We start from the raw sequence: 23,317 nt of genomic DNA, 5'->3' as shown, positions 1-23,317 counted from the left end.
GACCACGAGTTCAAGGTCATTTTCCACCTTATCAGGAGCTGGAGAGACCCTGTGTGCTGGCTGGTTTTGTGTGTCAAGCTTGTCTCAAGCTGTAGTTATCACAGAGAAAGGAGCCTCCATTGGGCAAATGCCATTGTGAGATCCAGCTGTGGGGCATTTTCTCAATTAGTGATCAAGGGTGGGAGGGCCCATTGTGGGTGGTGCCATCCCTGGGCTGGTAGTCTTGGGTTCTATAAGAAAGCAAGCTGAGCAAGCCAGGGGAAGCAAGCCAGTAAGGAACATCCCTCCATGGCCTCTGCATCAGCTCCTGCTTCCTGACCTGCTAGTCCTGACTTCCTTTGGTGATGAACAGCAATGTGGAAGTGTAAGCTGAATAAACCCTTTACCTGCCAATTTGCTTCTAGGTCATGGTGTTTCAATGCAGCAATAGAAACCCTGACTAAGACACCTTGTAACAACAACAACAACAACAAAAAGTTTTACTGATAGCACGTGGGACTAACTGGCATCATGGGATTTCTTATGCCCAACCCCTGCACCATCTGATTTCTGTGGACTTGATGGATTGCTTAACCCCCATCCAAGGCCTGTTTCCCTCCTAAAACAGGCTGAGTACTCTTTACCCTACAGACTCAACCAAACACACAAACACCTCATGCGTGCCTGTTCTCCTTAGTTCTTGTGAACTTCCAATAAATGCTCTTGAACATGAAGGGTATCACCCAGAGCACCCCTTTCGCTTCTGCAATGAGCCCCTGTCCCCAGGTTGCCTGGGTTGGAATGGTGGCACACTGTTGGCTGAGGTTACACTTGGCTCTTTGAAAGCCTCCTATTTGCCTGGAATGAAGCTTGCTATGGTAACAAGGTCTAGTGGCTGGAATCCAGGGCCCCACTGAAAAATGCAAAGCCCGTGTGTGTGCTCTGGGAGAGAACTGAGCTTGGGCGGGGGAGGGACCACGACTTATTCAAGTTAAGGTTAGCTCGATTCTTCTCAGAAGGGGGAGTAGGTACACCAAGAAAGGCAGGTTCAACATTCCTACCTCAGAAGGAGAAGAAAAAAGAAGCCCACCACACCTCCCAACCCTCCTCTGGCCCCAGCTCTCTACGCCCACTAATGTTCAGGCCAGCCAGCCGAAGAGCTTAAGACCAGGTTGAAGCTGGCCCTCATTCCTGGTTGAAAACACTTGCTCTCTGAGCTGCAGGCAAGCCTCAGGCAGCACTGGCCAGGCTGGGGAAGAAGAGCGCAGGTCAGGCTCTGAGGTGGTGGTGGAAGGTGGCAGGTTCACTGTCCACCCTCTCCCCTCCTCCCCGCTGGGCATTTCACCCCTGCAACTAGCAAAACAAGAACTCCACTCCCGAGCTCACTCCAGCAGCCCCCTCCCTCGGCCTTCCATCCCACGCTCCCCTCCCAGGGGCCCCCTTTGCAAGCTCCCCTCTCTGCTAAGCATCCACCACCTCCTCCTCTGCGACCCCAGCCCAAAGCAGGGCAGTAGTTGGCTGGGGCGGGGCTGCCCACCGCCGCAGGGAGGGGACAGTGGGACAGCCAGGGTCCGGGATGCACCCCTAACCTTTCGCTTGGGGGTGCCACCTCCGGCCTCATGAGGGCGCCGCCCTCCTCCTCCACTCCCCGGGGGTGTGTCCCCGGGGTGGGGGGACTCGCGAGGCCGGAGAGGTCGCCGAGGTCCCCTGCAGGGCCCCCTCCCGAGCGAGCCGCGAATGGTAGGCTCCACTCGGAGAGTGCCTGGCCCGGGAAGCGCACGGTGTCCTCTGCGCGCTGCTCGCCCGCCCGCCGGGGTCTTGCCGATCTCGGCTGCTCCTCCTCCTCCCGTCCTCCTCCTCTTTTTCCTCCTCCTCCCCGCGCCGCCTCGCCACCGCCGCGGCTCGGGCTGGAGGCGCCGCTGTCATTCCTGCGCCGGAGGAGCCGGCGCTTGCCGGTGCCTGGGGGTCGGGGCGCAGGGATACCCGGGCCGCTGGGGTGACCCAACAGGTAGAGCCCGGGCCACGGCCGGCCACGCGCCCCCCGCGTGCATCATGCAGCTCTTTGTCACCTCTCTCGCCCCCAGGCCAAAATCCTGAGCATGATGGAAGACAATAAGCAGCTCGCGCTCCGCATCGATGGGGCGGTCCAGTCGGCCAGCCAGGAGGTGACCAACCTGCGAGCCGAACTCACGGCCACCAACCGGAGACTGGCGGAATTGAGCGGTGGAGGCGGCGGCCCCGGCTCGGGCCCGGGAGCTGCGACCAGCGCCTCGGCAGCAGCGGTGACGGTGGCTGACTCGGCAGTGGCGACCATGGAGAACCATCAGCACGGAGCTCAAGGTAGGGAGATCCGGGCGCCCGGGGCGGGGACCCAGAGCGCGCTCACCGGTCCCGGTGGTGGCCGGGCCCGCGGTGTCCCCCACGCTCGCTGCGAGATGGCTTTGCATTGTGGTTAGTAACCCTTTTCGCTTGACGGTGTCAACCCGCTGCTTCCCGGTTTGGGAGTTCCATAGCGGCTGTCATTAACGCCAACCCGGGTGCAGCGTGCACAGTGGGTCACACGGTCACACTGGCCCCCGCCCGCTAAAGCTAGGCGCCGCTGGGCCGGTGCTTTTCAGGCAGTGGAAAGTGTCCTTTGGATGGCACACAGACCCCAGCGCCGCGGCAAACTTTTTGTGCCCTCTCCTCCACAGTCTGCACCCCACCCCACCCCCACCTCCGCCCCAACTCTCTAGTTCCAAAGGCCTCTGAAATGATTCCCCATGGGGGATCTCTGGGCTCTGCTGTCCAAGGGAAGTAGACTTGTATGCACTTTTCTCCGCGGACGCCAAGCCCCTTGGCTAGGTTGCATCTGGAGTTTATTTTCTCCAGGCTTGAGATGGTGCAGGCTGTGGTGTGGATGCCTAGGTCTGCAGGGCGTTTTACGTTTCCAGTAGCTCTACAGGGGAAGAGCGCTTCCCAGGGGGAAATCACAGACCTCAAAGGTTGATTGATGGCTGTCTGGAGAAGTGAAGGCTTGAAGGGTAGGTTCCTAGGAGCCCCTGTTTGAAGGACCCCCCCCCCCCCCCGCAGTTTAGAGGAAGCGGGAAAGAAAAGACAGCTGGCCAGTGCTGACATTCAGAGATGACACTTCTGAATCCCCAGCAAGGGTTAAAGGTGCGGAGTAAGGTGGCCCTGGCATGCGTGGTATTCTCTGAGAGTTGGTAAGCAAATGCCAAAGCAAGCTTTTCAGGACACCCCCTCCCTGCCCCAATCGCTTTTAAGAATCAATACCGCTGCTTATTCAAACCATTTGCATTGTAGACTAAACTGCTAAAATCCTAAAGATAGGAGAGAGAGAGAGAGAGAGAGAGAGAGAGAGAGAGAGAACCCAGTCCAAGAGGACCACTTGTATAAATATGTCACTTGGAGTGTAAGGCAGCAATGTTCAGTGGTTCGGAATGAATTTTCTGCTTGTGCTATCTCAACAGCTCCTCCCGAGTGTTGAGAGAGTCTGATTTTACAGCAGAGATGCCTTCACTGGCTGCATCCATCTGTTTTGGCCTTACCTTCTTGGGAAGGTATGCCTTTGCTCTGTGAGACTCACAGCTTCAAGATCTGCAGTTTTGTGAATTCTAAGTCAGACCCTAAGTTGGTACTTCCGAAGCCTGTTGGAAGTCTTTAGGAAGCGGGGATGCAATTTGGCCATGATGTAATGGTGAGACAGCGGAGTGGCTTTGGTGTTTGCTACAAGGTTTCAAGGTTGGCATCTGGTCGTTCTCCTCAGCCATCCCTGGTTAGGTCGTCATGTGAGAAAGAACCAGAGGTGAGAGAAGGGAAAAGCAGGCCGGCTGCAGGAGAATGGTTTTTGTAAGCAGAGAGTATTCTGACGTTCCAGAACTAGCTAAGAGCTGGCATTTGCTGAGAAGCGAGAGCCCTGTATAGGGACACCGGATGGATATTCCCACCATCCAGCCGGTCCTCAGACAGGGAAAAGTTATGTGGCTTTTCATCCGAGTGCTGGTTGCGTTGTGGACTGGCCATGCTATGGAAGCCAGAGTGCCCTGCTGGTGCATTTCACTTGAAAATCGAAAGGCTGGCATCCTTAATGACTGAGTGGTTGTAGAGGCGCAACAGGGGGTGTTTCTTTTCCTTTCTTCCTCATAAGAGGCACATGCCTGCAGATTTGGCTTTGCCATCACCCAGTATCTCTAAAAAACACACAACACCAGCAACTCCCTGTGCCCATGGGAACCTTTGCACCTGCTGTGTGCCCATGTCCCGAGGATAGAGGAGGAGGGTCTTGGTTGTTCCTGTCAGTACACTGCTGGTTTTCCAAACCTTTACAATGGGCCCTTGGTGACTGCATAATCAGAAAACGTGTTAATGATTTTTAACTGGGCTCACCTGTGGGTCACATGTCCAAGCTAAGTTAGTTTGACTTTATTCTGATGAAGCAAGTGGGGGGAAGGGACTCCCAAATAAGCCTGCCTGGAGAGAGAGAGAGAGACAGAGAAACAGAGAGACAGAGAGAGACAGAGAGAGACAGAGAGAGAGAGGGAGGGAGGGAGGGAGGGAGAGAGAGAGAGAGAGAGAGAGAGAGAGAGAGAGAGAGAGAGAGAGAGTAATTAAGTCTTTGTGAGGTTTTGCTATCATTTGTCTCTGTTCCTTTGGGGTCTCTAAACACTGTTTTTCTAGAAGCCCTCAGCAGAGCTGGTCTGGTTACTTCTTTTGTTGTGGCTTCTGTTATGTACCTAAAGGGAGCCTTGAGTTGCTGCCAGCTAACTCTCAGGTATGCCTTCCTCCAGTCCCTCCTGACATGGCACCAGAGAGATGCTGGGATGCTGGGATGCTGGGATGCTGAGGTGCTGGGATGCTGGGATGCTGGGATGCTGGGGTGCTGGGATGCTGGGGTGCTGGGATGCTGGGATGCTGGGGTGCTGGGATGCTGGGATGCTGGGGTGCTGGGGTGCTGGGATGCTGGGGTGCTGGGGTGCTGGGATGCTGGGATGCTGGGATGCTGGGGTGCTGGGGTGCTGGGGTGCTGGGGTGCTGGGATGCTGGGATGCTGGGATGCTGGGGTGCTGGGATGCTGGGATACTGGGGTGCTGGGATGCTGGGGTGCTGGGGTGCTGGAGTGCTGGGGTGCTGGGGTGCTGGGATGCTGGGGTGCTGTGGTGCTGGGATGCTGGGGTGCTGTGGTGCTGGGGTGCTGGGATGCTGGGGTGCTGGGATGTGGGGTGCTGAGATGCTGGGGTGCTGGGGTGCTGGGGTGCTGGGGTGCTGGGGTGCTGGGATGCTGGGAGTCTTGGGGCTTTCTGTTCTCCCTGGCTAAGGTTGCTCCTGTGATTTTAATTTGCCTGCACTGGTACCACTCAGTGGGACCAGACCTTAGGACTACCTGGTGCAGTTAAGTTGTCCCTTTCCAAACTGAGGGTTTTGAATGCAATGAGTATCTCTCTTTCAAAATACAACCATATAAGTCACTTTTAGCTAAAGTGCATTATGGACACATTAAGAGCATGCTAGTACACCTTTAACAATATCACCACAAGTGATTTCAGGGAAATGTCACCTTTTATGTCCTGGCCCCCACCCCCCAAGAGGCTGTTAGATCCATTTTCAATTTTTTGAATTTCTATTTTTTTTCTCTCTCTTTTTTTTTGGAAATGAATAAAGGAAGCAAGTGCATCACGTCTTCGCTATGTATTTTGTTGCAGACAAGACTACGGGGTCGGTGCCACGTGACAAGGCAAGCTTGGGTTTTCCTAGAGGGTTAAGGCAGAGCGTCGTTTAAACAAAATATTAACTCGCTGAGTACCCCGTGTGAGCAGGCATGGTTGCTATGTAACAGAATCTAGAAAGTGAACTGCTGGAAATCTGGGCTCTCGGCACTTCGCAGGATCTTCTTTCGGAATTTCTGTTGAAAGAGCTCTTGGCAGTCAGCCCATCGCCTCTCTCCTGTTGCAAGTGAGTTGGATAATCCTAAGGAGAACTGTAGGCCGGCCTCACCAAGGGCATCTGTGCTGGGTGGCGCATTTCACAGCCCCGGGGGCCACCTCTTGGGTTGATGGGGTCACAACAGGTTTTGACAGGTAAACAGAAGGAGGCTTAGTTTAAAAAAACAAACAAACAAACAAAAAAATACAGAGCTAAGCATTTGTTTCAGTTCATCTTGTTGTGGAAAGGGGGTTCGTTTAAAGTAGCATTTCTAAGCGTTTTCCTAGCGGTACCCAGCTCTGGGAAAGTGTCTTTAAAAAATGCTTGCTGTTCTTTGAAGGCAAAATATAGCGGTTTGCCTCTCTGAAAATGTTTTATCTGATGAATGACTAATATTAGATTCAATCGGCTGCTTTGCAGTGCATAGAATAAAACAATTAAGAGCCATTACACCCAATTTAAATAGGTGTTAACTGTATAGAACACAAAATGCTTATACCCAGTAGAATGGATGTTCACTGCCTTTATTGTTTATTGTTTATTTGGGGGGGTGTACCTGCGTGCCTTTAGATCAGGTGTTTTCCTCAGTTATTCCCTGCCTGCCTTCCGGTCTCCACCCTCCCAGTGCTGAGATTACGAGCTTAGAGCTTATTTTGCTCAGCTCAGCTTTTCTACCAAGGATGGTGGGGATCTTAACTCCGGTGCTCAGGTTTGTAAAGGGAGAGCATTTTATTGACTGCAACCTATCTCCTACCCCACTGGCAAAGTATACAAAGTATCTTCCTTTGGTGCCAGGAATACCCAACCAGTCCCTGTCTGCTGCAGTTGTTAAAAAGGGGGGGGGGGAGAGATGGGAAGGATCAGTCTCCATGTTGATAAATTTTCATAACGACACACAAATTGTATTGCCTTCTCCGGGCACTGCAATAGACAGCTGTCTGGGTCCTGGCATCTCCTCTTTACAAACTGCTGAAAACTCTTTGGTAAAGTTTGCATTCCCTTAGGAGTGGTGCGTGCAGGGACTCCACGGAGATGCTAGACACTGGTCGCTCTTCAAAATAACTTCCGTCTTTGGCACCGCCTTTCCCGCACCCGCTCTTTCTGATTCTGTTCCTGTTTTATCTGCTTCAAAAGAGGGGATTTCCAAATGGCAGGCGGGGGTGGGGGTGGGGGTGGGGGGAACCTAAGCATACGGCAACATCTCCAAGACCTTCCCTCACTTGGGATGAAGGACCTTGTCTTTGCCTAACCCGGAAAGTGGGGCTTTACGGCTCCTCCTAGAAATTACTGCGTGGCGTCACCAAGAGATTGCTTACACATGAGGACGGCATGGTTGAAATTAGTTATTGATTGCCTATCATTTACTATCATTCCACTGTCTTTAACGATGACACGGAAGGGTCCCTGGAGTCGAGATTCTGCTTCATTTCATATTACTATGTTTGTTTCCTGATTGCTTGCTTTCCAAAACTAGTTTGATGTCAACCAGAACTCTTAGTTGGACTGATTTTCACACTAAGAGAAGTAACTGCATGTCATCTTGGTGTGAGGTGACCTGTGTCTCCACACCCTCCCCCTAACTCCTCAATCCCAATGGCACCTTTTAGGGATCCCATAAGTCCTAATTTGTGACTTCTTAGCTGCCCGGGAGTATTTAGCCGATGGGCTTGGCAGGTGGGAATCGCTCCCTGGAAGTCTGCCTGCCCTCCCTGTAAGCCATGTGGAACCCAGAAGGTCAAACTCAGGGTCTTGGGCACATTCACTGGGTAGTCTATGTATTCATCTGGTAGTCACTCCCATGTCATACAGGGCAATAGGGATGTCCCAGTCCATTGTCCCTTTCATCTCTCAGCACCCATTGTGTGGCTGACCTTAAGAGATGGCTTCTAATGCTAAGTCTGGTTAGCAGCCCAAGTCAGGGGATGTACTTACTGTGTGGCTGATTTCTATTGTCAATTTGGCATGTCTGGGGTAAAGGAACCTCATTTGGGGAATTACCTCCATGGAATTGGTCTGTGGGCATGTCTGGGGGCTGGGGGCATTTGCTTGATTGAGAATTGACCCACGAGAGGCCAGCCTACCATAGGCGGTACCAATCCTAGGCTGCATTATAAAGATAGTTGAGCATGAGCCCGGAAGCAAGCCAGTTAGCAGCATTACTCCCTGATGTCCACATCAGTTCCTGCCTCTAGCCCTTGCTCTCCTGCTCTGGCTTCCCTTGATATAAACTGTAATCCATAAGACTAATAAACCCTTCCCTCTCCAAGTTCCTTTTGGCAGTGTCTTACCAGAGCAACAGAGAAGGGAGTGAAGGCGTTTACTTTAATTCCTTATCTTTAAGACCAAGCCATTGAAAGGTTCCTAGCAGTAGATTCTCCCCCAACCCTGCGTGTGCGTGTGCGTGTGCGCGTGTGTGTGTGTGTGTGTGTGTGTGTGTGTGTGAATACGTATTTGCATGCATGTGCATATGTATGTAGCACCATATTTTCAACTTTAAAGATCTTTAAACATAAAAGACTCAAAAATTAAGCTATGCCAAATATGATTCAGCATTGATTATACTTGATGGGAAGCTCCAACAACCCACATGGATTAGAAGGACACATACATCGGCCATGGTCAGAGTTCAAAGGGCACAAATCCATCACCTCTTTCCATTCTTGAGGCTGCAAAAGCCTAATCTCATGGCGAGCCTTGTGTGCTCTGGACTGGTCTACTTGAACTCTGGTCCTTGGCTCCACATGCACACACATGCTGGCGTGCACATGCACACACATGCTTGTATGTACATGCACATACATCCTGCATGTACATGCACACACATGCTTGCATGCATATGCACAGGCCACATAGATCAGACAAGGTGGGAACTCATGTTGTCTGGCAGGTCCAGGGAGCTGGGTGTTAAGTGCTCTTTCAAGTACAAATTAGCCCATCTTGTTTGGGGATATCAGGGCATCTGACATCTGGGATATGACACAGGTGCCACCAGGACATCTCAGCATGTTGATGCCCCAAGGTTCAGGGAAACAGGTTTAGGTAGAACCCCTTAAGAAGAGACAGCATCCCTGAAGCTACAGGGTGGCCATCCACAGCAGCAGAATACATTCCCAAAGATCCAAACTACCATCCCTGTGCTCCCTAGCTGGGAGCACCTCTCTAACCTAGAAGCTGCCAGAAGACCCAGGCTCAGGATGCTTCTACCCTGCCAGGCTGCACGAGACATGAACGGTCTTGCCCATTTGATGAAGCTCAGATCCGAGCAGCGGTATGCGGGCTGAGCTCTGCAGGTCTTCCTGCTTCCCCCTCAGAATCCTCAGCCTCCACAGACATGAAAGACGCTCAATGGAGTCTGGGTTGAGTTTGGCAGCAGCAACTGTTCAAGCAGGTGGCTTCTGTGTCAGAGGAAATCATTGGTTCTAAATTGATTCTGGTGGCTTCGTTGAGGTGGTGCTAGGCCGCCGGGTTGGGCTCCTAAAAAGCCCTTGACCCCTTTCCCCTCTGATCAATGGGGACCCTCACCCCGGAGTTTATAAAAGGCTTCTGATACCCTTATAGATGATACCGTCAGGCCGAAGGACAGAGATTAGTTGTAAAGGGGATGTCTCACTCACCCTCCAGCCCCTGTCCCCTTCTATCCAAGTACATGCTTAGAGACCCATGTAGAGAGGACAAGACCTTCCTCTCTCAGTATTGCCTCAGCTGTACCAAATGTTTGAAGTGCATGAGTCGTTTGTTCTGAGCCATGTGGCCTTTGGAAGAAAGCCTACCCAGGGCTCATTCACCTTCCAACATGTCATTATGGTTTTCTGAGCACACCTCTGAGGCATGTGACAAAGCCCCTGGTGTTCCAGGACCTCCTTAAAGCATGTCCTCTTTCCTTCTGGAATAGTTTACTGTAGTTGCGCATGAGAACTTAGCCCAATGCCTTTGCCAAAGTTTTCAGTAAACAGTAATAGCATGTATACTACATGAATCTCAGGCCCAGCATGAGGGCAGCATGTCTGCCTAGTTTTGAGTAAAGAAAACCATGTCTCAAAGAGGTAAAGTCCCTTGTCTCTAGTGACATGATAATGACCAAGATGGTGACAATATTAGGTACTATGTGTTAATGCATCTTATGGCCACCATGGGTCCTTGTAAAGACTTAACAAGCAAGGGCCTCAGTAGTATCCATTTCACATACAGGGAAAACTGAGACACAGAGATCGTATGGTACTTGCCAAAGAACATGTAGCTATTACATGGCCAAGATCTGGCTCCAGTGTCCCTGTCCTCAGTCAGACAATACTTGGGTGCCTAGGGTCAGTCTGCTACCACAACGCTAAGCCAACAGGCCCCCTTGCTACTCGGGCCTCCGTGTCCTCCTTGGATGCCACCTCAGCAGGAAGCATCCTTAGACCGCCTTCCTCCACGCCTCGGGAATTTCCCACAGCCTCCAAACATGTTCAGCACTGGACCAATCAAGTTCTCACAGACCATTGTCCCCCCAGGGGGTCCACAGAGCTGTCATCTGGTCATGACAGCACCTTGTCATTGGGCCTTTTTTTGTGCATTGTAGAGTTAGCTCTATCCTCTCCACACCCCAGCTGTAATTACCAAAAATGTCCCCAGAAATTGCTGTCTCTTTGGGCCAAAATTATCCCCAGATGTGACCTCAGGTGAGGGTCAGCTCAGATTGACAGTGTCTAGGAGGACAGCCACTTTGTCTGCTTCCTCCCGGTTCCTAGAACTCTTCCTGATACAGAAGAGCTCAGTAAATATATGTTGAATGAATGGGTGGGTGGAGGGAGGGATGATGGGTAGGAAGATGGATGGATGGATACGCAGATGGATGGATGGATGGATGGGTGGGTGGGTGAATGGACTAATGGATGGATTAATGGATTGGTGTGCTGATGGCTGGGTGGGTGGGTAGATGGCATGGTTAGGTGAATGGGTGAATGAGTGTATGGACAGATGGACAGACAGTACTGACCTGCAGATGTGTAGGATTATCCTACTTGTTACATAAACCTCCTGAGGCTCGTTGGTTAATGGCGGGTTCTTTTTACCTGGGTGCTTATATATCACGTCGTAAGTGCCACTCTGAGCCCTTTACTTGTAAGTCTCCATTCATCTTTCAAAGCACCGTGTGAAGGACTGTGGAGATGACTCAGTCAGCAACGCACTTGCTGTGTGTGCACAAGAACCTCAGTTTGTTCCCTACAAAGCATGCAGAAAAGTAGGCTAAGTAGCCAACACCTGACAGTCAGCAGTGAATGAGGCGGAGACAGGAGGCTCCCTGGGGCTGCTGGACAAGCCTAGAGGAATCGATGAGCTTCTAATCCAGTAAGAGACCCTGTCTCAGCAACAAACAAAACCAGTGAGGTGAAGTGGCAGGCAATTGAAGAAGACACCTAACAGGACCTCTGGACTCTACCTGCACACACATACTCAGGCACACACACACACACACACACATACACGCACACACGCACACACAACACATGCACACACACACACATTTACACACGCGCGCGCGCGTGTGCACGCACACACACACACATTAAGCAGACACACCACACACATACTCACTCACACACACCAGACACACCACACACATGCATACACATCAAGCAGACACACCATATACACACACTCACTCACACACATAGTCATACCTCACAGCACACACACACACACAGACACTCACCACAGACACATATTCTCATAGCACACGTGCCCATATGCACCCACAAATATACCACACACATACACATATGCACACACACAAATCACACATACACACATGCACACACATGTGTTCACATATATCAAGCAGACACACCACACACTCATGCACCCATGCACACACACATTCACACACATCAAACAGACACACCACATGCACACACTCACACACATACTCATACCTCACAGCACACACACAGACAGACACTCACCACACACACATATTCTCACACCACATATGCACGTATGCACACATACTTTTATACCATATACACACACATGGACACACACACACACATGCACACACACTGCCAGACCAGCCTTTTCTGACTTTGAGAAATTGGGATTTAGAAAGATTTAGCTGCTTCTCTTGCTCCACGCTCCCCCAGAGAGGCCAGCTGACGAGGGGCAGATGGGTTGGAAGGCAGGTCCTGCAGACCTCAGAGCCTGCCTACCTCACTAGAAGGAGAATGAGCATATTTTCCTGCAGGCTGCCTGAAGACACCCCACCCCCAGGACGGGCCATCTTTTGTCCACTGCTTTCCCTTCCTCCTTTGTCTTCTGTCCTGTCTGTCTTGGGAGATTGGGCTCATAGGCTTAGAAACCACAGATTTAATAAGATACAGGCAAGTTATCTCTCGGCCCAGTAGGTGTGGCTGACTCGGAAACATAATTACTTTTTATAATAAAGGTCTATGATGGGGAAACACACAAGGAACTGACAGCACAGAGGCTGCCCTGACGGCTGTGACAGCCGTGACATGTGGTAAGACCTGAATGGAAGCACATTAGTGTCCCCTGAACCTGGCCGTGACAGATTAGTAAACAGTACGATTTCGTCATAGGACGGCACTGAACATAGCTGATGGCAGCAATGATGTGGGACCTTCTTACCTAGAGAAAGATCGTGGAGAAAGGCTTAGGCTCAGCTCTTGAGGATCTGAGGTCTAAGGACACACAGTTCAAGTCCATGCTGGGCAGCACAGTGAGACCCTGTCTCAAAAACAAAAAACAAAAAAGCAAAAAGCCTCGCTGGGCGGCAGTGACTCACACCTTTAATCCCGGCATTTGGGAGGCAGAGTTCTGAGTTCGAGGCCAGCCTGGTCTACAGAGTGAGTACCAAAACAGTCAGATTCTCCCCCAACCCTGTGTGTGTGTTCTCTGCTACACAGAGAAACCCTGTTTTGAAAAACAAAACAAAACAAAACAAAGCACCTTCAAATGTTAAGGACACACTTTACAATTCAGCTTTAGGTGCCTTCTTCCTTCTTAATGTAAATGCTTTCTCTAAAGGGCATTTTTCTGTTACATGCTTTTTCCCCATATGAGGGATCTATATAAAAATAGATAGGCGATTATGGAGAAAAAAGGGAGGATGAGGGGCCAGAGAAGATCGTGCAGATTGAGGGTGATCTACATGTGTTAAATCTGTGTGCAGTGTCTCACCGAAACCCTTCATTTTGTACAATTGATATAAACCAATTCAGATAAATAGTAGTTCTGGGAAGAGCAGTGGTGGGGATGCAGGCTTGAGTCTAGAATAACAGTTTTAAAAAGTCCTCTGTGGAAAGGACTGAAGTAGCTGAAGGGGTTTGCAACCTCATAGGAAGAACAATGTCAACTAACCAGACCCGTCAGAGGCTCCCAGGGACTAAGCCACCAACCAAGGAGTACACGTAGCTCCAGCTGCATATGTAGCAGAGGACAGCCTTGTCAGGCATCAATGGGAGGAGAGGTCCTTGGTCCTGTGAAGGCTCCATAGATGCCCCAGTGTAGGGGACTCGAGGGCGGAGAGGTGGGAGTGGAGTGGGTGGAGGAACAACCTCATAGAAGCAGGGGAGGGGGGACAGGATGGGGGTTTCTGGGGGGGGGACCAGGAAAGGGGATAACATTTGAAATGTAAATAAAGAAAATATCCAATTAAAAACATTAGAAGAAAAGAAAGAATAAAAAGAAAAAAAGTCCTCTGTCTCTCAAGGAAGCCAGAAAAGATATAGATTTATCTCAAGGCAGCCGTACCAACAGTTTTTGGAATGAGCTACCCACTCATACCAGCCTCTTGCCCGAGGCTGAGCCTCCTGTCAACTACAACAAACAAATTTGAACGTCTTCTATTTCCTTGATGAACTTGAAATTAAGAAAACAAAGCAACCATTAAACATACTGTATTTGTTTTAATATGGTATTGTAATTAGATACACATATATACATACATATTATTGCACATATGATATATTGAATATATAATGTATATATGTATATACTTTTATTATATGTATGTACATAATATGCATATTATATATAATATGTAATTTGGAACATGGTAGAATACATGTATTTCTTTCTGTTTCATTTGCTTTTCTGTCCTTTCCACTTGGAGTTCTCTGGTCAGCAGGATCAACGTTGAGAATTCTGATCCTCGCCCTGGTCTGTGCTGAGGTCAGAGAGGGATGAGTGGTGCTGAGGAGACCTGGCTGTCCGTGTTTATCGATTCTTTTCATCGATGTGTTCACCCACTTGGCTGGGCTTTTACCGGTCCTACAAGGTGGTCACACCACATTCCCAGTCAAGGGCTGAGAGAAATGAATGCGTGTATGCATAATACTTGAATGTGCTTAACTTGAATTCTCCATTAATACAGTTCATAATGGTGCCGCCCACAGTGGGGTGGGTCTTCCAAGATTAATTAACTCAAGAGAACCTTCCGCTGACATGACCACAGGCCAACTCAGCATAGACCATCCTTCACTGGGATCTCCTTCCAGATGATTCTAGGTAGTATGACATTGGTGATTAAAGTTAGGCGGCAAGATGGTCACACCATCTCTCAAGATGGTGCCCCGTCCTCAGTGTCCAGTGAGAGGCCATGGCATGGATATCCTTAGACCTTTGCCATAATCTTTGACCTGTGCTCTGGCTCGCCCTCAGCCTCTGATCAGAGGCTAGTGATTGATAACCAGGACAGATCACTGGAGGAATGTTTGCTGATTCCAGTAGCTTCCATGTGGTGATGAATTTCCCAAAAGAGAAGGTCTTCTGCATTCTTCCTACATCACCACCATCTAGGAGTTCAAAGTATGTGACATGCCCCGCCCCCATGTGGAGCTGTGAGGTCTCAGTGTATGAAAGTTTATATTCCCTGTGTGTTGTGGGGATAGAAGCAGCCAAGTTACCAAATCCACTCTTCTTTCTCATCACTGTCCCTCCAAGGAAAGACTTCAGGTCCCCAGAGTCTTTGTTATCAAGGTTACAGATTCCTTCCTGAAGAATGTCAGCCCCCAAAGTCTTCAAATGTTACCAGGTGTCCCCTGTGGGGGACGAAAGCTCTCCTGACTTGGGAGCTCCCGGTTGAATGGAATGGCATTCAACATGCCGCATGGACTGAGTCTCATTGGGTGGACATCTGTTATCAGTGGTGCATTCATTGTTGAACTCCAAGCTCTCTCCCTTTTAAAAGAAATACTTGTACTTCTTCAGTTCACTTCTATCTTTCAAAGACAAGTTACCTTTACTCCAAAACATAGGCCTTGGCACGATGCTTCTGAGAGACTTAGGAACCTTGCTTGTAGAAGGATCCATGCATCCCCTATTGACTGTCCCTACTCCCGAATGCACCTGAACCCAACCTGTGATCACACTGAAGCTTCCAGAAGGAGCCCATTGGTGGCTCATGTAGCAAACCAGCCAGCAGTCATTGACATGAACCAACAGAAGGCTGAGGTTCTAGGAAGTTCAACCCTCAGAAGCTGGCAGGACTAAGTTCAGAGGAGACAGATCATGTGTTACAGACTATTTCCAGAAAGTGACCCTTCCCCGCTGAGCAAGTTCATGCTGGCAGCACTAGGCAGGGGCCACTTTCCAGGGGTTTAAACATTACCCAGGCATTTGTTCCATGTTTGCATCCGGATATGACGTTGCTACCACCGTCTTTGCTGTTTCTGCATCAGTGTGTATTTGAGAAATCATAGGGGCTGGGGAAATGGCTCAGTTAGTCAAGTGCCTGCAGTGTGTTCATAAGGAACTAGGTTTGAGTCCCAGAATGGTGCTGTATTTTTTTGTAATCACAGTTCTAAGGGAGGCAGAATTAGGCAGAGCCCAGTGGCTGAATGAACAGACCACTGAGATGTTTAGCAAATGCTGGGCCAGTGAAAAGACCTTGTGTCCAAAAAATCAAGATGAACCACTTCTAAGAAGTGACACCAGAGGTTGACAACTGCCTCCATGAGCAAATATGTGCATGTGTGTGCACATACACCCAAACATAGGTGAGTACTTGAACTCATGTGGACACTCACATCTTCAACATACCACATGAACACACACACACATGCATGGAATGCACACAGAGAAGGAAACTGCAAAATGACCTTTTCCACACACTGAACATTGGAAATACAAGGGTTTGGACTTCCTGTTGCTCTCTCTCTGGCCACCCACAATCCCTGTGGCCTTTGGATCTTACAGTGCTGCAGCAGCAGATGCAATTGGACACATGCACAGCTTCATGTATGACAATACTACCCAGCAACATTTAGGCGTTCACAGTTAGGAGTCTGGCCTGTGCCCTGGGTGTTAGGGGCTGCCACCCTAGAATTCTGCATCTCTTCTCTATGTTAACATGATTCTCGTCACTTGAGCCTGCCTCGGCCTTGCCACAGCGTGATCTGGTTGCTCTGGGATTTGAGCTCATGGCTTTAAGAGAAAGGTTGCAAAATTTTCTGCAGAGTGTCCTGTTGGCTTGTAGACAGGAAGACACCAGTTACCATCAGAATAACAGGACTGGTCCCCATACCAGACTAGATTTCCAGCATTGTGATTTGATTGGCCAATTGCCATCCCTAACTGGCATCCTCCTGCCGCGTCTCCAGCTCTGCCCTCAGCTCCGTCAAGCAAGTCATCCATTGCAACACCCTCTCATTTATGCCTGTGCTATATAATGGCCTTAATCTCCACAGCACACTCGGATTTATGAGAGGAGGTGGCATTTACAAAACCCTTTCTCCATTCTTCCATAGGCACCAGAAGCAGGTCCGGGCTTTCTTATAATAAACCTTCCTTTTAAGAATGGTTTATCACCTGCAATTAAGATCACCTGGAAGAGCCTCTTAAATGGCTTTCATTTTTCTTCCCTTGTGTTTGGTTCCTTGTGTTTGGTCTTTGGCTGCCAGGATCCCCAGCCATTGGGAGGGCACAGCCCAGGCAAGGGATAGCCAGCCACTCGACACACACACACCTTGTTGGAGGGGAGTAGTCAGGTAGGATGTGGTCATCCCGGGACCAGACTTAGCCAGGATGACTGTCCGCTAGGCATGTTGGCAAAACAGTACCCGCAATGGATTTAGGTGTTCAGAGGGAGAAAGCGCAATTCGTGTGAAATCGAACATGACCTCCTTAGGAGGACTCTATTTTCTGTCACACACACATGCTGGTCATCAAAGAAAACAAAAAGTTTAGGGGGGGTGGAATGGCAGTTGGTAAAGTGCTGGCTGGGCAAGAATGAGGCCTCAGCGTGATCCCCAGAACCCACATAAAAAGCTGGATGTAACAGAGCATGTGTGCCATTCCAGTATTGGTGAAGTAGAGACAGGAAGACCCCTGAGGCTCGGTGGCCGGCCAGCCATACATCATTGGAAAGCCCTAGATCCCAATGACAAACTCTCTCGTTCTCTCAAATAAACAAGGTGCCTGAGGAATGATAGCCAAGGCTACCCTCTGTCCTCCACGCGGTGTATGCACACGCATGCGCATGCACCACCTCCTTGAATAGCAAGAATAATAGCTATAGTCAGCCTCATTATTTGGGTTCAGTCTGGGGTGATGTTGGGAAGTGCTTGCTCCTAGGAAGGGTCTATGCTGAGTTTGTGGTAATCATGCCTTCAAACTAAGAGGCACTGTCATGGGGAAGTTCAGCATTTCAAACACAGGACATAGATCTCTGTCCCTTACCTGGCCCAGCTCTTAATGTTTCCTAGCAGGAGGAGACAGGCGCATGGCTTTACCAACAGAAGCCTCCGTTTCCTCAGAGAGAGCCCTGTCCTTTTAATGCTGCTATAAAACTAAATTAGAGGGTGGTGATGTGCCAAGCCCCCTGCAAATGTCATTCAGGAATGTCCCCAAGTGTTTGGTATCCTCGGGGTACTGAAGTAAGAGACTACAGCCATCTCTTTGTTTCTTCATGCAATTAATATTACAGAGTGCAGTCTGGTTGGCAGATGCTGTGCTGGGCACAAGGGATACCTGGGCAACTGAGGTGCCCGGGAGACAAGTGAAGGAAGTCCCAAGAGGGAAGGACACTGAGTGATACTCAAGACCTGGATTCTATCCTTGTGTCTGCCACCTTCAACCCAAAGAAGAGCAAAGGGGTCTATCGCACTTCACAGTGGCTTGTGATAACTACACTCTGACCAAGGGATGGGATGTGTCACCCCTACTTCCTTTGACCCTTAGAGAGTTCCAGGACAACTGTGGGGGGGCACTGGTTACTTCGCTGTGAACAGAATAGCTGACAAAAGTGAGTATATAGATGAATGCTTTAATCGGGCTCACAGTTTTGGGGCACAGTGCATTATGGTGGGAAGAGCATGAGGCAGCGGGCCCAGAACCCCATACTTCAGGATGGTACTCCCCACGATTAAGATGTGTCTTCCTAGCTCGATTAACTCAATATAGAAACCCCCTCGCAGAAATGCACGGAGGCTGACCCAGGTAGCCCCTCACAGCTGTGCCTCTTGGCACGTCTCCTAGGTGATTCTAGAGCCTGTGAAGTTGTCACTCAATGTCAACCATCCCCGGAGATAGGACACTGAGTCACCCAACGTGAGTGTCACGGGTAAAGACTGACCCCTCTGAAGTTTTGCCCACGCATGATTCCCTTCTCATTGAGTGATATCACTGCCCAGTCAGCTCCACTTCCACAACTATTTTAGAGAATCCAGGTTGTTCCGTTTGGGAGAATATAGCCTTCCCTGACTTAGCCAGAGATGCCGAGTTCTTGGAGCTCGGCAAGAGACATGTGGAGGGTGACGTGAACTTTGATGTGCAGAGTGTGGTAGTCCGGGTGCAAACCACTCGGATAGCTTGTGTCTGTGCCAGAGAAGAAGGGATATAGACATGTGACCTCGCAGTTGAAGAAACTGAGGTTAGCAGGGCCAGGTGAGCCAGCCGAGCCCGAGAGTGCTGAGGTTAGCCAGCCCTGAGGCCCAACGCTTCTCCCAGTGATGTCTGTGTAGATTCAGAGGTCCTTTCTGCAGACCCTGAAAGAGTCAAGTAACAGATGCTTCCACGCACGCGTGTCTCTCTCTGTCTCTCTCTTTCTGTCTCTGTCTCTGTCTGTCTCTCTGTCTCTCTCTCTCTTTCTCTCTGTCTCTCTCTTTCTCTCTCTCTCTGTGTGTGTGTGTGTGTGAGTGTGTGTGTGTGTGTGCGCGCGCGCGCATGAGTATCACAGGATATAAGATGTTTTCCTCCAGCATTGTCTGCCTTATTTTCTTGTGACAGGATCCCTCTCTAGATCAAAAGTCTGCTATGTTCAGTGTTGACTGGCTGGTCCGAAAGATATGCCTGTCTCTGTCCCCGAGTGCTGAGGTCAGAGGTACATGCAGCCTTGCCCAGCTCATCACATGACAGCTGGGGATTTGAACTCAGGCCCTCAATGCTTTCAGAGGCAAACCCTCTCACTCACCGAGCCATCTCCTCAGCCCCAGACGAATCTGTGTATATCTCAATGAATCTGTGCTAGGAAGCAGGAAAGTAGAGCGAGGGAACCCTTCACCCCTGGTCTAGGGTGCGTGGCTCAATTGGGTTCACAAAATTGGTGATTTGAAAATGAAATAAAATAAAATAAAATAAAAGGAAAGAGCAAGCCAGATACCTAAATTAAAACCTTAAATCTTCCTGGAGTTTCTGTGCTCCCAGCCATGTAAATAGGGGTGAGGGCAAAGTCCCTCAGCCCACAAATCAGCCTCTGGGGCTGGTGGCCCTGGCGCGCTCAGGGAGTTCAGCCCCTCACCCCCAACGCTTGGCATTTCTGAGATACAGGGGGGTTGGAGGGTCCATTTGTCATCCTGACTGCCCTCCCTAGGGTTTCTCGGAGGCACGATCTCAGGGTTGCCTTCTGCATGAAATATGAAGCTCAGGACAGAACCAGGACATTTCAGTGCAGCAGGGTACACAGGGGAAGGCGGTTCTCTGCCCTCTCAAGCTCATCTGCATTTATTTTGCTCCCAACCATTTGTAATATAGTGGTGGGTGTCCATCAAACAGCTATTAACCGTGCAGCCTGCTCCTGAGGGGCTGGCCGGGCTGCCTCTTACACATCCAGGGGACGGCGTGGCCCACATGGCGGGTCACTCAGTGGTCTCCTGAGCCACTGTGGAACTGAGAGCTCCCTCTTTGTGCCTCTTAGTCTCTCGAGGATCCCTGCATGCTAATGACCTTGGCGGATGACTCCGGCCCTTTAACTGGGTGCAGACACCTGCTCCATCAATTTCCGGCATGCTGTCATGTCGGATCCCATCACAGACTTTCTCTTGTCTGTGTGGTGCTGCTGTCGTGCAACCATCTACGGCCAGATTGGGTCAGTGCGTGTGAATCCCCATTCTAAGTCCACGACACGTATGGGCTCAGTCGATATCACCTGTGAATGTTAAATCATAGTGTTAAAACTGAGGGGCTGGGGAAATGGCTCAGTCTGGAAGAACTTAGTTTGGTTCACAGCTCCAACCTTTTTTTAAAAAGAGAGAGAGCTGAGGGGTTGGAGAGATGGCTCGGCAGTCAATGGGGCTTGCACCTCTTCCCAGAGAGCGCGAGTTTGTTTCCCAGCACCCACATAAGTAGCTCACAACCACCTATAACTTCAGCTTTAGAGGATGTGACATTGTTCTCTGGCCACTGAGGGTGCATGCGTGCGTGCACACGGCATGCATACACACACATACATACACACACATGACATGCATACACATATGCATATACATCCACATAACTAAAAAATCAGTAATTCTAATAAGTTGAGTGCATGGCATGTACCTGTAAACCCAGTCCTGGGGACATAGAGACAGGTAAACCCACAGGGCCTGCCAGCCAGCCAGCCTAACCTATTTGGTGATCTCTAGGCCAATGAGCGACCCCTTTCTGCAAAAGCAAGGTAAACAGAACCTGAGGGACATCACTACAGATTGTTGTTTGGCTAACACACACACACATTTCCATGTGTGTCCTGTACACACACGGGCAGCCCACACCCACACGGGCAGCCCACACTCACACCCAGATTTTCACAACATATTGACCTCCAGCGTGTTCGTGGCAAACCTCTCCTGCTGAAATGTAATCTTTCTTGGGAATGGTAACAGAACCCTTTTAAAGTCAGAATCTTCACTCTTTGAAAAATAAAATCCCAGGCTTGCAGCTCTCATGCGTTTTCACCACATAAGACCTGTACCCGCACGTACCCAACACCAATAGCTCCTACTGCGAAGATACCACAGAGTCCCATCTCAGACATCGAATGCCTCATCTTCTTGGGGAGAGGGGGCCTCCCAATAGGCCCTTCATGAAGTGTTTACATTTTCCTTCCATCCATCATTTGTGGCTTGCTTGCGGATATTTAAGTCTTATTGTTCATCAAGAACAGACCCCGAGGGCTGGGAGGCAGCGCCGGGGCCTGGTCATCAGATTTGTGAGGCATGTCTATGGAAACACCGCACCTTGATACCCTCAAAATGGTCTAGGGGCCTAGTTGAGAATTCCACACAGGAAGGCCAAGTCTCTAGGCTGTTCTGCCTCCCATGTCTTGTAGGACTGTGGACCTGTCTCGTCCCTTGTCCATCAGTAAAATGAGAACAGTTGAGTCAATGGCTGTATCTGTTTTGGGACACCTGCTAGGGGGCAGGCCTCAAGGTAACAGGTATCACAATGCCACTGTGGTAGACAGAAGACAATCAGTGACAGGATAACCATGGTTGGTGTTTACTGAGTGCTTAGGTGGGACAAGGACCTGCTGTAGATGAGGAGTGAATGTTTCCATTTAAATCCCAACCTGAATGCTTATGCTCAGCTTGATTTTGAAATGAGACGACCCAGGCAGAGTATCTGAGCCACACAAGGGTAAAGTTGGCGTGAGTTTCCTGTTGACACCAAGCAAGTCTGTCTGTCTTTCTCCTGTCTTTCTTCCTCCCTCCCTCTCTTTTTTTCTTCCTTTGTGTGTGTGTGTTACAAGTGTGCATAGGTGTGTGCTTTTGTGTGTGTATACTTGTATGCTTTATATGTGGAAGCCAGAGGTTGACAACGCGTGTCTTCCTCGATTGCCCTCCACCATATTGTTTGAGACAGCGTCTCGAAGTGAACCCGGAACTTGCTGTCTCAGTGGCTGGCTATTTATGCAGGTGCTGGGCATCTAAACTCAAGTCCCTATATTGATGCGGCACAGGTTTTACTGACAGAGTCCCCTACCATGACCAGGCCTGTTTTTAGCCAGTATGTGCAACTCTCTTATGAGAACTTGGAGTCACCGTATACTGTGGTGAGTGGTGTACAGGTGGGATGGGGTAGACAGAAGTGTCACTGGGGACGTTCTGTTCAGAAAAAGAAAAAGGGGGACCATGACAGTCTCCAAAGGAGGTGAGCTTGGGCACAGCCTTAAAGGGCAGGTGGATGTGTTCAGATGAGGTAGCTGGCATCTTTGGGAGGGTCTAGCTGTGCAGTTCACCAGCATGCAGACAGGGACACAGTGGAGGTGTGGCATTATTATTGACACCATTCCCGTGTCATCCATGCTTTCTGGAGACTAGGAAGCCAAACTGATTTCTAAGGCCTCTGCTCTCAGCCGGTCCCGTTGGGGAGCCTTTCTGGGTAGACTTTGGGCATGGGGGTGTCCACCTGAGCCTTCTGTTGGAGTAAATCTTTGTAAGGTATGGATCCCTGGTGAGGGAGCAGGCACGGGACAGAGCTGGGTGGTGCCAGGCATTGTAAATCTAATCCCTGAAGGCAGAAAATGGTGGCTAGGTGACTTTGCAAGTAGCCCAGACCTTGCTTTCTGTGTGACCTGGGCAAATCATATAACCTCACTGGGGCTTCACTTTCTCTGTTCACAAAATGGTGCAATACAGTAGAGACAGGCTTATTTTGAAGTTCAAGTGAAATGGCAAAGGTCAAGGCATTTTGATTCCCCAAATGCGCTCGTGCTCTTCCCCCCACCCCCTCTCTCTCTCACACACATACACACACATACACACACACACATACATACACACACACACACACACACAGCTTTAAATTGCTTTATAGGAGACAGAGATGTGTGTATAAATGATCTAACTACACATTGAAATGAGAATCTCTTTTTAAAAAATATTTGTTTTACTTATTTGTGCATGCGCGTGACCGTATGTACATGAGGTGTGGGCACACGCAGAGACCAGGAGAAGATGGCAGGTTCCTAGAAGCTGCAGTTAGCAGGCAATTTTGGAAGGTCCAGGCTTGTTACGTGAGCGGGATTCAGACTCAGGTTCTTAGGGTCGACAGTGAGTTTCTTAACTGCTAAGCTGTCTGTCCAGCCCCAGAATGAGAATTCCTAAGGGAAGTTAGTTCTTCATGTCCTTGAGGAACTCAGAGGTGGCATTATCTCCTAGCACGGGCCATGGCGGACTAGGAGTGGGCCTCAGATCCAGGCGAATAGTCAACTCCAGCA

General features: G+C 49.9%; 1 protein-coding gene across 1 annotated transcript in view; it reads left to right on the top strand.

Annotated features, from left to right (window-relative positions):
- Nucleotides 1-1,862: 1,862 nt before the first annotated feature.
- Kazn (kazrin, periplakin interacting protein) overlaps nucleotides 1,863-23,317 on the top strand; it is a 381,811-nt gene continuing 360,356 nt past the window's right edge. Inside the window, exon 1 of the mRNA XM_052177976.1 lies at nucleotides 1,863-2,319. Within this exon, the coding sequence (XP_052033936.1) occupies nucleotides 2,079-2,319 (241 nt within the window). The 5' untranslated portion in view covers nucleotides 1,863-2,078. The remainder of the gene's footprint in view (nucleotides 2,320-23,317) is intronic.

This window comes from Apodemus sylvaticus, chromosome 3, assembly GCF_947179515.1.
Source record: "Apodemus sylvaticus chromosome 3, mApoSyl1.1, whole genome shotgun sequence".
Taxonomy (NCBI): Eukaryota; Metazoa; Chordata; class Mammalia; order Rodentia; family Muridae; genus Apodemus; species Apodemus sylvaticus.
Note: the sequence above shows the minus strand (reverse complement) of the source record. Positions and strands in the feature narration are given on the sequence as shown.